Source organism: Lutra lutra, chromosome 15 (genome assembly GCF_902655055.1).
Source record: "Lutra lutra chromosome 15, mLutLut1.2, whole genome shotgun sequence".
Lineage (NCBI taxonomy): Eukaryota > Metazoa > Chordata > Mammalia > Carnivora > Mustelidae > Lutra > Lutra lutra.
The window spans coordinates 65,424,362-65,438,713 of NC_062292.1; the positions used below are offsets into that span (position 1 = coordinate 65,424,362).

The 14,352-nt window shown below is 54.3% G+C and overlaps 1 protein-coding gene and 1 long non-coding RNA gene across 7 annotated transcripts in view; one reads left to right on the top strand and one right to left on the bottom strand.

The window, feature by feature from the left end:
- Positions 1–14,352, top strand: part of CFAP45 (cilia and flagella associated protein 45) — a 34,314-nt gene that overhangs the window by 3,931 nt on the left and 16,031 nt on the right. The window contains exons 2-4 of one of the 5 annotated variants that reach the window (XM_047705134.1): positions 1,117–1,433; positions 10,732–10,905; positions 12,399–12,524. In XM_047705134.1, coding sequence (XP_047561090.1) covers positions 1,117–1,433; positions 10,732–10,905; positions 12,399–12,524 — 617 coding nt within the window. Of the gene's footprint in view, positions 1–255; positions 1,434–7,881; positions 7,956–10,731; positions 10,906–12,398; positions 12,525–14,352 lie in introns of those variants that run through there. The other 4 variants (XM_047705133.1, XM_047705139.1, XM_047705135.1 and 1 more) reach the window with 4 other exon arrangements.
- On the bottom strand, positions 10,739–13,927 carry LOC125086076 (uncharacterized). 2 transcript variants are annotated; one of them, XR_007123090.1, is made up of 4 exons: positions 13,795–13,927; positions 12,336–12,466; positions 11,601–11,734; positions 10,739–10,871 (listed from the first exon to the last, which is right to left on the bottom strand). It is a non-coding gene; the product is annotated as an uncharacterized LOC125086076 (long non-coding RNA). The 2 variants fall into 2 exon arrangements; XR_007123091.1 differs by having other exon boundaries at positions 13,785–13,917.

Genomic DNA, 14,352 nt, shown 5'->3' on the forward strand with positions numbered 1-14,352 from the left:
CACCCTCCTCTCTCTCCCCCAGCCCTCTGTCCCCTGCCCTTTCCTGGGTGCTTCCCAACTTGCCCCATGGCCCTCCAGCTCTCTCCACACTCCCTGCCCCATGCCCCGTCTCCTGACTGTAGCAGAGAGGCCCGCAGTGTTTAAGGCCGGGGAGGAGAGTTGTGAAGAAAGAGGGAAGGCAACGAATGCTTTGGGAAGAACAATTCTTGGATTTGAGCGTTTGTTCCTGTGTCCGGCTCTGCTTTGCTTTGGGGAGAACCGAAGGCCGTTTTGAGAGTTCAAGTGCTCCAGGAAGAAGGGGGTGGTGAGATAGGCTTTCAGGCACCTTTGCACCTGAGAGGACTGGCAGCCTGATTCCTGACCGCATTTGCACCACACCGAGGACGAAGATGTCCCCTGCCTCCGCGGCCCGCACGCCCCCTGCTCTGGCGGGGAGGAAAAGGAATAGTAACCACGAGGCACCGTGCAAATTGTTTTTCCAGCCTGGTGGGCACAGTGCCTTTTCGGGCGATTACCCCGTGTCAGATGAAGACGCAAGGCCCAGTGGCTGGGCAGGTGGCCCGAGGGCTCTCTCCTGCGAGCGGCTAGGTCAGGGCTCCAACCCTGCTTGTCTGGTTCAAAAATTAGTCACTGCTTTCCTTCTTCACGCTGCTGCCCCGTGAGCACAGATTCAGAGACCACATGAGCGGCCAAGGCCCCGTGGGAGAGCTTCTTCCCGGCTGGATGGACTTCCTGGCCACGAGGCAGCCAAGGAGCAGCGTGTTTGCTGAGAACCGAGTGCGCATCCGCAATTCCCTTCAGGGACAGCTGGTCACCGCGGCCTTGAGCAGAAGCTGGTAGGTAGGCCGAGGGAGGCAGGTCCAGAGGAAGGAGGTGGGGCCCCTATGTTGGAGAACTCCCAAGACCCGTGCATCAAAGGCGTTCAGAGACCACAGGAGCGAGGAGAGAACTCACCGCGACCAACACAAACTCTTGGAAGCCTCTGGCTGCCGGCCTTTCTCTCCGTGTGGCCCAGCTACCCCCCAGCCGCTTCCAGGACCCTCGGCCTCGCGGGTCCCTGGCCTGCAAGACGCAGGCTCCTAAATGCTTCAAGCACGGAGGGAGAAAGAGAGAGAGAGATCGAAAGAGATAGAAGGGAATCGGCTTCTCTTCTGGCCTTAGGAGACGCGCTCCAGCGAGCGGCCAGGCTTGTTTTAACCTTCGGCTCCTCCGGGTCTTTTCTCCCCGGCTCCTCCCATGTAAATGTGCTTCTTCATCAGGGTCCAGATTCTTACCCCTCTGGCCTGAGCCAGTGTGGGGAGCGCGTCGGGACGCCTGCAGGGTGCGGCCGAGGCCCGGGAGGGCTCCAAGGCCCCGTGGGGCGAGAAGGAGCTGCGGGGGTGCCCAGTGCACCCCGAGGACCGCGGGGTGGCTTCTCTGGGAGTGGCGACGCGGTTGGACGGTCAGGGGAGCCGGGGGTGGGATTCGGGCGGGGCCGGGAGTCGGGACCGCCCTCTTCCTCGGGCTCTCCAGCCTCTCCCGTCCCGGACTGCTCTTCCCCTGGGCTGGCGGGGCCGCGGGGACGCTGCGAAGGGGCGGAGCGGAGGACGCGAGGGAACCGGGAGCCTGAGGATGGGGCCGCGGGCAGCGGACGTCCAAGTCGCACCGCGAGGAGGAGGGGCGAGAGGGAGGGCAGCGCGCAGGGGAGGAGGTGGGAGAGGGCGGTGGGGAGGAGTGGACGCAGCCGGCGGAGGCTGGGAGCGGAGAGCGAGGGCAGCCCACCCCGGCCCCGCCGGATACGGCCGCACTTGGGAGCCAAGTTGTGCTAAGGGGAAGGTTGCCTCCCTGCTTATCCGGGTGGAACCAGGCTTGGTGAGGCCCGAAGCGCGTGCCGTCTGGGAAGCCCCAGCGGAGGGAGACAAGGCCGCATTATGAATGCACTGTTAACGGCGAGACTGAACGTTTATTTAGTATAATACATCGTGACAGATTGGAAATGTTTCAAAATCTGGCAAATACAGTAAACATCATAACATCTGGAATTCACGGCCTGAGACAACCCCGAAATAGCTTTCACCCTTCCCTTTTTTGGGCTGTTTATTCTTTGTGTCCAAATGACAGTGATTTTATTGATATTATTTTATATAGAGAATAGAGTGATAATTCATTCCTTCTGATATGGATTGATTGACACTTTTATTATTATTAATAGATTAAGGGGGCCCCTGAGTGGCTCAGTGGGTTAAGCCTCTGCCTTCTGCTCAGGTCATGATCTCAGGGTCCTGGGATGGAGCCCGGCATTGGGCTCTCTGCTCTGCGGGGAGCCTGTTTTCTCCTCTCTCTCTGCCTGCCTCTCTGCCTACTTGTGATCTCTGTCTGTCAAATAAATAAATGAATAAAATCTTTAAAAAGAAATAGATTAGGATGTTTCTTTTATTTCAGTTTGCCGTTGGTAAAATCATATCAGTTTTTGTAATTGTCAAATTTGGGGAAATCTGTGCTAAATTCCTTACCTGGGCTGTAGAATTTCAGGACATTGTTCAGTAATTACATGTTCTTTGAATTGATGGCACTCATGAACCAACTTGTCATCAGTTCTGATTCTAGCGTTTTATGCTGAGTTTTATGAAAGCTTTGTCAATGTCAGTATTTTATGTCAGATCAACAGGAAATCTGATACACTCCTGATGTGTTCATAGGATTTTCTTCTCCTTGTTAATTGGATTATTCAACAATCCAAGGGCCTATTTATTCAATATTTGTCTATTTCTCTTATTGAATTATGCTGTTGATAGAGTCTGAACAGTTTTGCTACAATTTAGTTTTCAATTTCATAATAATTTGTACTGATTTCATCGTTCATTTTTATCACTTTGGTTTCATAAACCTACTGAGTTCTTTTATTGAGATATAATTGACACATAACACTATATTAGCTTCAGGTGTGCAACAGAATGATACAGTGTTTGTATAAACTGAGAAATGATCACCACGAGAAGTCGAGTTAGTGTCTGTCACCGCACATGGTGACACATTTTTTTTCTTATTATGGGAGATGTTAAGGTCTATCCCTTAGCGTCTTCCAAATATACAACACGGTATTATTAACCACAGTTGTCCTGTTGCACATTCATCCATCCCCGTGACTTACTTATTTGATAACTGGGAGTTTGTGCCTTGGGTGGGAGCCAGACGAGTGGATCTTCCACTTGCCCCCCCCCCCCAAATCTTAAAAGTTTACAGAGAGGCCTTAGCTGGGTCCAGTCACATATACTGGCCAAATGGTCTCAGTGCCACATCGTTCTCTCAAGGCTTGTGTTCTTGGAGCAGCCTCTGGGAGGGGCAAAGCCAAGTGGAACCCATATTCCAAGGTCAGTGTGGGGCTCAGGAGCCTCTGATTGCCTGGGTCCAGCTCACGGGTCAACCAGTGGTGAGGTCTTTGATGACCTCCCCCAACAGCAGGATCATACCATTTGTCTTTTCCTGTCTGACTCATTTCACTTAGCAAAATGCCCTTGAGATGTATCCATGTTATCACAGATGGCAGGATTTCATTCTTTATGGCTGACTAGTGTTCCATTATATATAACATATATATCACATTTTCTGTATTCATTCATTCATCGGTGGACACTTGGGTTGTTTTCATGTCTTGGCTATTGTAAATAATGCTGCAAGGAACATAGAAGCGTGTATATATTTTTGATCTAAGTGTTTTTGTTTTGTTTGGATAAATACCCAGAAGCTGATTGCTGGATCATACGGCAGTTCCCTTTCTAGTTGTGTGCGGAACACTGTTTTCCACAGTGGCTGCACTAATTTACATTGCCACCAGCAATGCACAAGGGGTTCCTTTTCCCCACACCCTTGCCAACACTTGTCGCTTCTTGTCTTTTTGAAACTAGCCATTCTGACTGGTGTGAGCTAATATCTCGTTGTGGTTTGGATTTGCATTGCCCCGATGATCAGTGATGTTGAGCCCCTTTTCATGTACCTGTTGGCCATTTGTATGCCTTTTTAAAAAAAAAGATTTTATTTATTTATTTATTTGAGAGACGGAGACAGAGCACGGGCAGGGGCGAGGGGTAGAGGAAGAGGGAGAAACAGACTCCCCGCTGAGCAGGGACCGCCCCCCCATCCCAGGCTCAATCCCAGGACCCTGAGATCATGACCCGTGCCAAAGGCAGATGCTTAAGGGACTGAGCCACCTAGGTGCCCCCACTTTTATATCTTCTTTGGAAAAAATGTCTACTCAGAACATCTGCCCATTTTTTCATTGGATTTTTTTCTTTTCTTTCTTTCTTTCTTTCTTTTTTTTTTTTTTTTTTTTGCTGTGGAGTTGTAGGAGTTCTTTATATATTTTGGATATTAACCCCTTATCAGATACACGATTGGTAAATATTTTCTCTCATTCGATAGATTGCCTTTTCATTTTGTTGATCGTTTTCCTTTCTTGTGCAGAATAAACTCATCAATTTTAAAGTAACTTTTCTGTTCTTTAACACATACATTTAAAGTTGATGAAAGAAGGGAATGTGCTCTTTTTAAAAAATTAAAAAAAATTTTTTTTAAAGTAAACTCTGTGCCCAACATGGGGCTCAAACTCACGACCCGGAGATCAGCAGTGGCACGCTCTCCCGACTGAGTCAGCCAGGTGCCCCAAAAAGGATGTTCTCTTGACATAGGTCCACGTCTGTTCAATCTCCCTTATATTATTTAAATCTTCAGAGAGACTTTCCAAGATCAGTTTAGAAAGGCATGTTCAAGTTGTATCAACTTTTTGAATAAATAGTTTTGCATTTCGTTTTTTGTATTTCTCTCCCCAACCTTTGAAAATATGTTACAGATCCTTAAAAGGTCCATGTTACCGAGCAACGTGTGGTAGGCAGAATAAGGCACCACCTCCCCTCCAAGTACCTACCTCTTAATCCCCAAGCCTCTAAATATTTACCTTACATGGTAAAAAGGACTTTGCAGGTATGAGTAAGTTAAGGATCCTGACATGGGGAGATTCTCTTGGATTATCGTGGTGGGCTCGCCCTAATCAGGAGTCCCTAAAATGAGAGCAATTTCCCCAGTAGAAGGAAGGATGACTTGTTAAGAGTTGCTCAGCTGCGTGATGTGACAGGCTTTAAATACAGGAGCAGGGGGCCATGAGCCCAGGAATATCGTGGCCTTCAGAAACTGGGTAAAGGATTCACCTTAGAGCCTCCGTAAGGAACACAATCCTGCTGACACCTCAGTTTTTAGGCCAGTGGGAACTCCAGGACCATGAGAAAATACATTTGTGTTCTTTTAAGCTACTAAATTTGGGGTAATTTGCTAGAGCAGCAGTAGAAAACTAATACACAAGGCTTGAACAGTTTTTAAACGGAAAGACTGTCTCACTATACTCAGAAGAGTTCAAGTGGGTGTGTGGGTTTGAAATTATCGGGGCGCCTGGGTGGCTCAGTGGGTTAAGCCGCTGCCTTCGGCTCAGGTCATGATCTCAGGGTCCTGGGATCGAGCCCCACATCGGGCTCTCTGCTCAGCGGGGAGCCTGCTTCCCTCTCTCTCTCTCTCTCTGCCTGCCTCTCCGTCTACTTGTGATCTCTCTCTCTGTCAAATAAATAAATAAAATCTTTAAAAAAAAAAAGAAATTATCTATGAGAAGAATGCAAAAAGGAAAAACTGTGGTTATCATTGGCAACAACAGAAGTCGTCAACACGTTTAGGCCCTCTGGAGGCAGTTTCTTCTCTGGTGAGATGTGTAATGTGTTTATAATCATATATGTTGTATTACTAGGTCTCTTCCTGGCCAGCGAGAACTTCCGTTTTGGCCCGGCAGTGATAAGAACAGAATCTCCACTTACAATTTTACACAGTAGGAGGGTTAACATTGATTCACGGACTGGCTTCTGGCTTCTGAAAAAATGTCAAACTTTTTCTTCCACTTTGCAAATCTTTCTGGTGTCGGGCACCACAGCCCCTCTTTCCCATGGAGAATGTGGCCAGCACTTTCCTGTCCGGACCTCAGGTGAGGTGGCAGGGTAGGGGGGTGGGGGGAGTGTCGCAGTCGGCCTCACCTACAGCCGCCCCGGAGGCAGTAACGCCACTATAGAGGTGATGGGGAACCAACACAAACGGGTTTCACCCGGCCAAAATACATGGATCCCTAACCCCGCTTCCTTTTGCAAACTCCAAGCAAACACACAGCGAAGAGCCCTGAAGGCCCGGAAGCATTTTGGGCTTCCAGGTCAATGCAAACAAAGCTGGGCGTGGGGCTCCTGACCCTGTACGGTGTCCTGCTCTCCTTCCTGCCTCAGCCGAAACGGGGACTTCAGAGATCACCTGGGTTGAGAAAAGAACACCAAGTTTTGAGTTTGGACGGTGGCCCCTCTGGGCTTGTCTCCTCTCTGGGGATGGGGATGGTTACACAGAGATGTGGCTGTGAAGATTCAGTGGGACACTCAGAGGAAGCGTCCCATCCAGGGCAGGCTGCTCACGTCCTCGTCCAAGCCCTCGTCCCCCGTCCCTTCTCTCCATGCTGCTGGGAAGAGGCTGGGAGGAACCCAAAAGCCCTCCCCTCACTCCCAAGCCCAGAGGGTTGTGCTCCCCCTTCAGACCTGCCCGGAGGGGTCGCTGCTCTCGCCTCCAGGTCCGATCCCACCTCCCACACTGTGGCCTCCCTCAGTCCCGCCCCCGTGTTCTTTTGAGGATCCCAAAGGAGATAAGGCTGGGAAATCTGGAGAAGGAATGTGAGGTCTGCGGGAGTTAAGTCCTTTTCAGAAGAACTGGAGGTGACCCCGGCTGCCTTCCTCCATTCCCCTGGGGCTGTGGACAGCCCTCGGGCCCCTGGCTCTGCGGACCGTCCAGCCCGGAGTGTGTCCCGGATGCAGGGGGGGCTTGGAAGCAAAAAGTCAAGCTGGAGGGAGCTTCAGAAAGGCGGGCTGTGAGGGCGTGGGGAGAGGTTCGCCAGTGGGAGGTGGTTCCCAGGATCACGGCGTCATTGCGGCCTTCTGGCGGGAGTTCAGCTCGTCGGGGCTGGAGGGGAAACGTGCCTGGTGCATGCAGAGGCTCCGTGGGGCTTGGGGTCAGCAGGCCGAGGCCTCAGCTCAGTTCCATCCCTGCAGGCTGGGAGGCGTGAGGGCAAGCCAAACTGGGAGAATCCTAGAGCTCCAAAAACCTCTTCCAGAACAGTCCACACAAACGTTAAAAGGCAGATTTCCTAAGGCCAGTTCCGTAGATTTCCATGCCGGTAGTCTTTGGGGCCTCCCCGGTGCCTGAGCTGGAGGGCCGAGGAACCGCTCCTGAAGCTACACGTGCGCACACACACGCGCACCCACCCACCCACACGCACGCACGCGCACGCACGCGCACACGCACGCACGCGCACACGCACGCACGCGCACACGCACGCACGCGCACACGCACGCACGCGCACACGCACGCACGCGCACACGCACGCACGCGCACACGCACGCACGCGCACACGCACGCACTCACGGCGGGAAGTTCGTCCTGCGGTCTCACTAGGCTCCCTCCTGGTGTGCAACTTGTCTCTTATCCAGGGTTGCCTGGCATCTCCCAGGCGGCCCTTGGGCAAGAGTAACCATGGTAACCAGGGGCGTCCGGGCCTGGCTCTTGCAGGAGTGCCTGCAGTTGGACGTCCTCGGCCCGTGCCAGGCCCTTGAGGTTTCGGGTTCTGACCCGACGGTCCAGCCAGAGCCAGTGAAGAGCCCGGCGCCCTGGCGGGGCTCAGGCTTTCGCGAGCGCGGTTCCCCGTCGAGGCGGGGGTTCGAGTCCCCGAATCGCTGGACGCCGCGAGTTGTCCGCTGGAGCCGAGGGGCGGGGCCAGGGGCGGGCCTGGGGGCGGGGCCGCGGCTCCCGCTCGCGCGCTCTCTTGTTGCTATGGTAACGCATCAACATCCAGTGCGGGCGGCAGTGCCGGCGGCAGAGGTGGCCGAGGCGCTGAGCCCGGGCGTGCCGCTGAGATGGTGAGGTCCCGGGAGGACCAGGGAGGGGGCCCTCGTGTGTCCTTCACTGGGGTTGGGGTTCTGAGCGGGGAGCGCGGGGAGCTGGGGAGGGCAGAAGATGAGTCAGGGTCTGGGGTCCGGAAGGGCCAGGGACAAAGAGGACACGCCTAGAAGAAGTAAGGGAAGTCCGACGAGGGTCCCCTGGGGGAATTGGGGGTGGCGTCGACAGGGCTCGAAAACGTGGAGGGGTGCTAGCCCGAAAGTTGCCGAGAGAGAGGGACGCACTCTTCCCTCTCCGTCAGCCTAGAGCCTCCACGGGCTGGGGACAGTGGACGGTGATGCGGGACAACCGCCGCGAGGAGGCTACATGCGGGTTATAGGACCTGCTGGGCCACTGCTAGCAGAGTGACAATGCGTAAGTCACCTAATGTCCCTGAGCCTCAGGTTTCTCTTCTGTTGGTGGGACCTTTGTTCCCGCACTAGGGCTCACCAAGTACTTGTGCATGAATGAACGGGTGGGTAGGTACCAGGTTTGAAAGGCCCTGGGGAGGGACCAGGTCTGCTCTAGCAGGCCTGGGCTTCCCTGGGGTGGGGAGGACCACGGAGTGGTGAGGGTTGACAAGGGCACCAGGCCCAGGAGGAGCTGTGAAGAGGTGTCTGGTTTCCAGTAAGGAACGCGTTGGTCCCTGAGGGATAAGTGAGTGAGACAGAAGGTAGGCACTGGAGCCTTGGTGTGTTGGAAGTAACGTAAGAACTTCTGGGGCACATCAGGGGGCAGAGATGGTGACCTGGGTATTCTGTGGACACATTTCATGCCCATAGGTCACGCTGCTTCTCTAGGACCAGTGGTTCCAATTCAGGGCCCCCAAGTAGGGATTTACAAGAACTTTGTTAATTATACACAAACTAGTCTCCAACCAATGCATCTCTCAGTGTCTGAGGACTCCCTGTGGTGTGGCAGTGGGGGCCCTTCACGGATCTGTTTTATCACATAGTTATCCCGGGCTCTCCCCAGGGCTTCCTAGGTGCAGGGTGTAATCTGTTTATCTGGGACAGCCTAGCGTCACCTCAGGCATCCCGGCTGGCATCTAAGGGCACCCAGTAACGGTTACTTCCTTTCTTTCCAGTTTAAAACAATTCATATTTTCCAGTGCAAATGAATCAGTTGCACTTGGGCTGGACTTGTGGGAATTAGCAGATCGGGCTTCCCCACCAAGGGCCACTCAGGGCAGGGGTCAGCCCACTGTCTGAGCACTTCTGAGATCCCTTGGACAGGACTGGGTCTGCGGGGACCTCTGAGAAGCAGTGGGTGGAGTTAGCGGTCTCCGCCTCCTGGCAGGCTGTGTGTGCTCGTGTGCGTGGGTGTGGCTGCTGCTGACCTGCTTTTGAGTGTGTTTGGAAGGATGGGGAGAGGTGCTGGCGGCCGGCCGTGGGGAAGGCGGGGGCCCAGGGAGGCAGAGTCCCAGGACTCTTACGGAAATGGTGAATAACACCATCCTCCAGGAGGAGGCTTGGGACCTCCGTACTGACTAGGATGCCACCTTGTCTCCCATTTGAGGAAAGAGGTGCCCTAAGTGGATCACTCAGTAAAAGGCAGGAGCCACGTGCTGGGGCACCCTCACCTTCTGGGTAACCACAGCCCACGGAAAGGGAGATAGCGTCGGGCTGAGAGCTGGAAGCTTGCCTTTGCTGGCCCCTGATGAACCTATAGGCAAAAGGAGAACGGGGCGGCAGGGTGAAGAGGATGTCTGGGGAAGGACGCCAGAGGTCTTTGTTCAGTCGGCAGGTGTTACCATCATGTCAGGGAAACTCACCAGCTGTCCACACCACCTGTACCAACCCCTTCTCACCGGATTCGAGCTGAACGTACGGGATCGGGGACATCGAATGCTGCTGCTAAGGGCTACACCCTTCTGTTCAGAGTCAGGGACTAGCCCCAAGGCCAAGTCTGTTTTCAAATAAAAATACAGTGTGTTACCTACAAAAATAGTTACCGACTCAATGGCAGAAAATTATTCTCTATGGGAACCGACGGAAGATAGTAATGCTCACCCCAAATTTCTGTTCAATGTTGTTTGGTGAACATTCTTTTAATACGCCCTTGGGGTGCATACCCTTCAAACAGACATTTTCGCAGGAAGTACTTTCATGGGTCTTCTCATCTGCTTTCTTCAGATCTTAATATGTTCTGGAGATTGTCCTATATCAATGACAGTGAAAATCATCTGACTGACCGGCTCATCTTTTGGCATTGGAGTCTGTCTCCTCACATTCCTAGCAGTGGCCAAATTCCTGCGGTCCTGGGATGGGAGGGTATTTGAAGGGAGGGAATTAGCGGGGTCAGCAAGATGAGAACATCAAAGCAGAGCTGGCGTCTTTATCTGTGCCCCGTCCTCATCTTTGCCAGTGGAACTAGAAACTAGACGGGCTTGTCTCTGGGCGCTGCTGCTCACCCTCTTGGGGACATTTATTTGGTGATCCAAGAAGTCACACCAGCCCCTCATTTCCTGAAAGAACCTTTTGGCTACCCTCTCTGGCCTAGAGGATCTAACTTTCCATTTCTGCTTGGCTCTTCATTTTTTTGAGTGCTGTTCCACAGTGACCTCCCTAATTCTTGTTGCTCTTGGCCAAAGTGACCATTCTAACCATGGTGCGTGGCTTGTGGTTTCAAAGTCAGCATTTCCTCAGTGAGGTTTCTCAGCCACCCAACCCAAGACAGCGCAGTGCCTCCCTCCGCCCTGCCCACTGGCCACTTCTCTGTGGTCATCTCTTTTCCTTCCTCTGTTCTGACTTCTAGGCTCTGGCGGTGGACCGTCCCTTGAGTGGCTTCCTCTTGAGCTGGGTGCCAAGGGTGCAGGAAAGAGGTAACTCAGTGTCAGCCCTGGAGGAGCCTGTCACCCGGTGGGCACCCGAGCAAAGGGCAAACCTGCAGGAGCCCTTGGAAAGAAACAGGAGAACACATGCAAAAACAGTAATAATACTTTCCATCTGCCTTTCAAAGCCCTGTCACTGCGTTATTTTCCACAGCGATTTGGAAGATGTGGGGTCGGGGAGGGGCCTGGAGTCAGGCGTGTTCTGGGGAAGCTCCCAGCTCAAGCTGGCCCATGGCCCTCGAGGGGTCACCTTTCTTGGTTCCGTTCATTCGCGCTTCATCAAATGCGTGTCGAGCTCCTCTGATGTGCCAGGCACCCCGGCTTTTTCCATACTTAGAGACAGAACTCACCCCGTCCCTGCTGATCTGGTATCTTCCACCTCTCCTCCTCTCCCAGTGCTTCCCCTCAATCCCACCTACTGCTGGGTCTACTCGTTTCCTCTGATTCTATTTTTGGTGGAAAGGGGAGCAGTGGCTCACCACTAACCACGCAATAACCCTTCCGAGTCTGTTATTAGGCGTCCTCGGGGCTGTTATATTTACCTTTTAATAAACCCAAGCTTTCCTGCTCTGCTGTATTGGGGCTGCCTGGGGCTCTAAAGGGAGGCTCCCACCTTACTGGCCAAGAGCCAGTAAGCCTCTTGCTGGCTGGGGAGGCAGAGAGGGGCCAGGCACGTGCGGCGGTACTCAGCTGGAGAATAAACTGGTTTAGCGGTGGAGCAGGTGCTGGGAAGTCTGGCTGGTTAGGGCGGACGGGAGAGAGCTTTGGAAACACACTGTCCAGGGCTTGTGACCTGGAACGACAGGGTCCGTCTCCCTATCTACACTGTCCCCTTGACGGCTGCTGATTCCCAGGCTCGGGAGACCCCGAGTGGGTAGCTCATGCTGCAGGATATCTTAGCTTAAAGACTGGGGGACAGGATGTCTCCTGCAAAGGGAGATTGGGATCAGCTTGAGAGTAAGGTGGGAGATGCCCTCAGTCCTCGCTGAAGTCACCTGCCGGAGACAGACTCCTCTCAGGGTTGAGCTGGGCTGTGGGAGTGGAGGTTGCCTAGTGCTGTTAGGTGCAGACAACAGAGCCAGAACTCTGGTTCAAGTACAGGGGCACACAGGGAGGGGGCTTTGGAGAGTTTGCTGGCTGGGAAACTGTGCTTGGAAAATGGGGACAAAGGGAGGCCCTGCAACTGGAACCGGGGCCAAAATCACAACCCAGACCCGGTCTGGCGAGGCCCCGGGATGCGCCGTGGCCCGCCCAGTGCTGGTGGCTTCGTGGGGGTGCTGCCGTGTGTCCCTATCAGCACGGTCCCCCCAGATCCCGGCTGCGGCTGCCATGCTGCCTCCGCCAGAGCTTCTCTGGGCTCTCCGGGTGCCACTAGCTCCCCTCCATCTCCGGCTCTGGAGATCTGGTTGGTGAAGCCAAGGCCCTGTGCCCAGGCTCCTACATATCAGGGTTTACCCGGTGCTTCCCCTCCGTGGTGTCCCCACATGCCCACCCGCTTCTCCCCAGCACGGGCTGGTGAAGTGTCTACCTTGCCCAGAGTCCTGCCGGCCTCTCGGTACGGATGAGCTGACCTTTCTGCCTCTCCCTGCAGCCGCTGAGTACCGCTGGCATCCTGAGCTCCGCCTCCACCGCTTCCAACAGGTCGAGGAATAGGACGCGCTATCGGACCAAAGCCGTGAGCTCCGAGGTGGATGAGAGCCTCTTTGGAGGGGTCAAGGTAACCGTCCCCCAGCCCCTCCCGGCAGCTGGCTCCTGGGGGCAGTGGCAGACTGGCATTGCTCAGGATGAAGCCAGCCCTGGGCAAGCTGTCCCCTCCCCCGGTTGACTCTCAGAGGGAGACCGGAGCAGCAGGACCCTGGCACCTACTGGGGCCCTTGTGAACGGGGGCACCTGGCTCCTTCCACCCCTGCAGTCTTCACATCTGCCCTGGCTGTTGTGATGTCGGGGTTGGGGGGCTCTGCTGCAGAGAGCAGATCGCGGGCCAATGAGTGCCCCAGGAGGAAGGTGTGCGAGGGCCACGGACTGAGCTCGCAGACCCGGAGCTACGCATGGCCCCCCAACCCGAGACAGCGTTAGAGACAACCACAGATCCTCCTCTCCCAGTGTTCCAGTAGCAGGGCTCATCAGCTCTGGGAAACCCCGAGCAGGTCTTCATGGGCCGGTGTGGTCCCCACTGAAAGGCCAACAGCTTCTTCCATGCGGAGGAGGAGAGCTGGCTAGAGCATGACTCGGACTGTTCTCGGTGCGCAGGACGTGTAGCAGGTGAGAAGGAGGAGAGGCAAGGACGGAGGAGAACGCGACACGGAGAGAGGGCAGTGAGAGACAGAGAGACAGACGGAGCAAAGGACGGGAAAGATGCCAGCAGCTGTGTGAGCGCCAGCACGGATGCCTCTGCATGGGCAGGTGGCGGGAGGCAAGCGGATGTCTGTGCTCCTCGCTGTCCTCAGAGCTGGGGGCATCTGGGTGGCTCAGCTGGCTGAGCATGTGACTCCTGGTGTCGGCTCTGGTCTGATTTCGGGGGTGTGAGATCGAGCCCCCACCCGCATGTCAGCTCGGTGGTGTGACCTGTGATCATGGGAGTCGGCTTGGGGAGTCCTTCTCCTCTGCCTCTGCCCCCCCCAGCCCCTGGGTGCTCTCTTTCTCTCTCTCAAGTAAATAAATAAATCTTTAAACAAACAAACAAACAAAACTTTCCAGAGAGTTCAAGATGGGCACCTTTCTCCATTTATTTTTTTTCTTATTTATTTATTTATTTATTTGGGAGAAAGAGAGAGAGAGAGAGAGATGAGCAAGCACACGGAGGGAGAAGCAGGCTCCCCAGTGAGCAGGGAGCCCGATGCAGGGCTCAATTCCAGCACCGGGGCCAAAGGCAGATGCTTAACAGACTGAGCCCCCTAAGTGCCCCGCTGTTCTCCATTTAGAAGACCCCCATCTGTGACAGTTTTCTATCCACGGGGAAGGAATCGAAGGAACACACCCTCACTTACAGACAGGTTCTGATTTGGGCCCGTGAGGTGATGGAATGTTTTGGAAATGGCCAAGTTCTCCAGGTGTCCGCCGTCCAGCGGGCTCGCGGGAGGGGCCGTCGGAGACACACCGGTTCTGGCCCTTGGGCCTCCTTGCTGGGGGAGTCCGAGGTCTCTCAGCTGGCAGCAGGGGGCAGGAGCGGTCTGTGGCGCCCCCGAGGCGCGCCCTCTTGGAAGCACATGGACAGCAGGTGGCAGCAGCGCTCTGGGGACGGTCTGTGCAAAGGGCGCTCAGGACCCGAAGGCCCTCCCCGCCCCCCCAGGCCGGCCGCTGGCCTCCACGCAGGATCACGGTCACTGCATTCAGGAGACAAAATTCTCTCCTGTGTCCAGAATTTTCCTGAAATAAGTGGTTTCATTTTCTTATTATCTGACTCCTTCATGGCCGGAATGTTTTGAAAACAAAACAAAACAAAACAAAGCAAAACATGCATTTAATATGTATTCCCACAAATTCTGACTCCCTGACGTGCTCACCGCATTCCATTTGGCCAGTTCTAACGTCCTCCATATGATTTT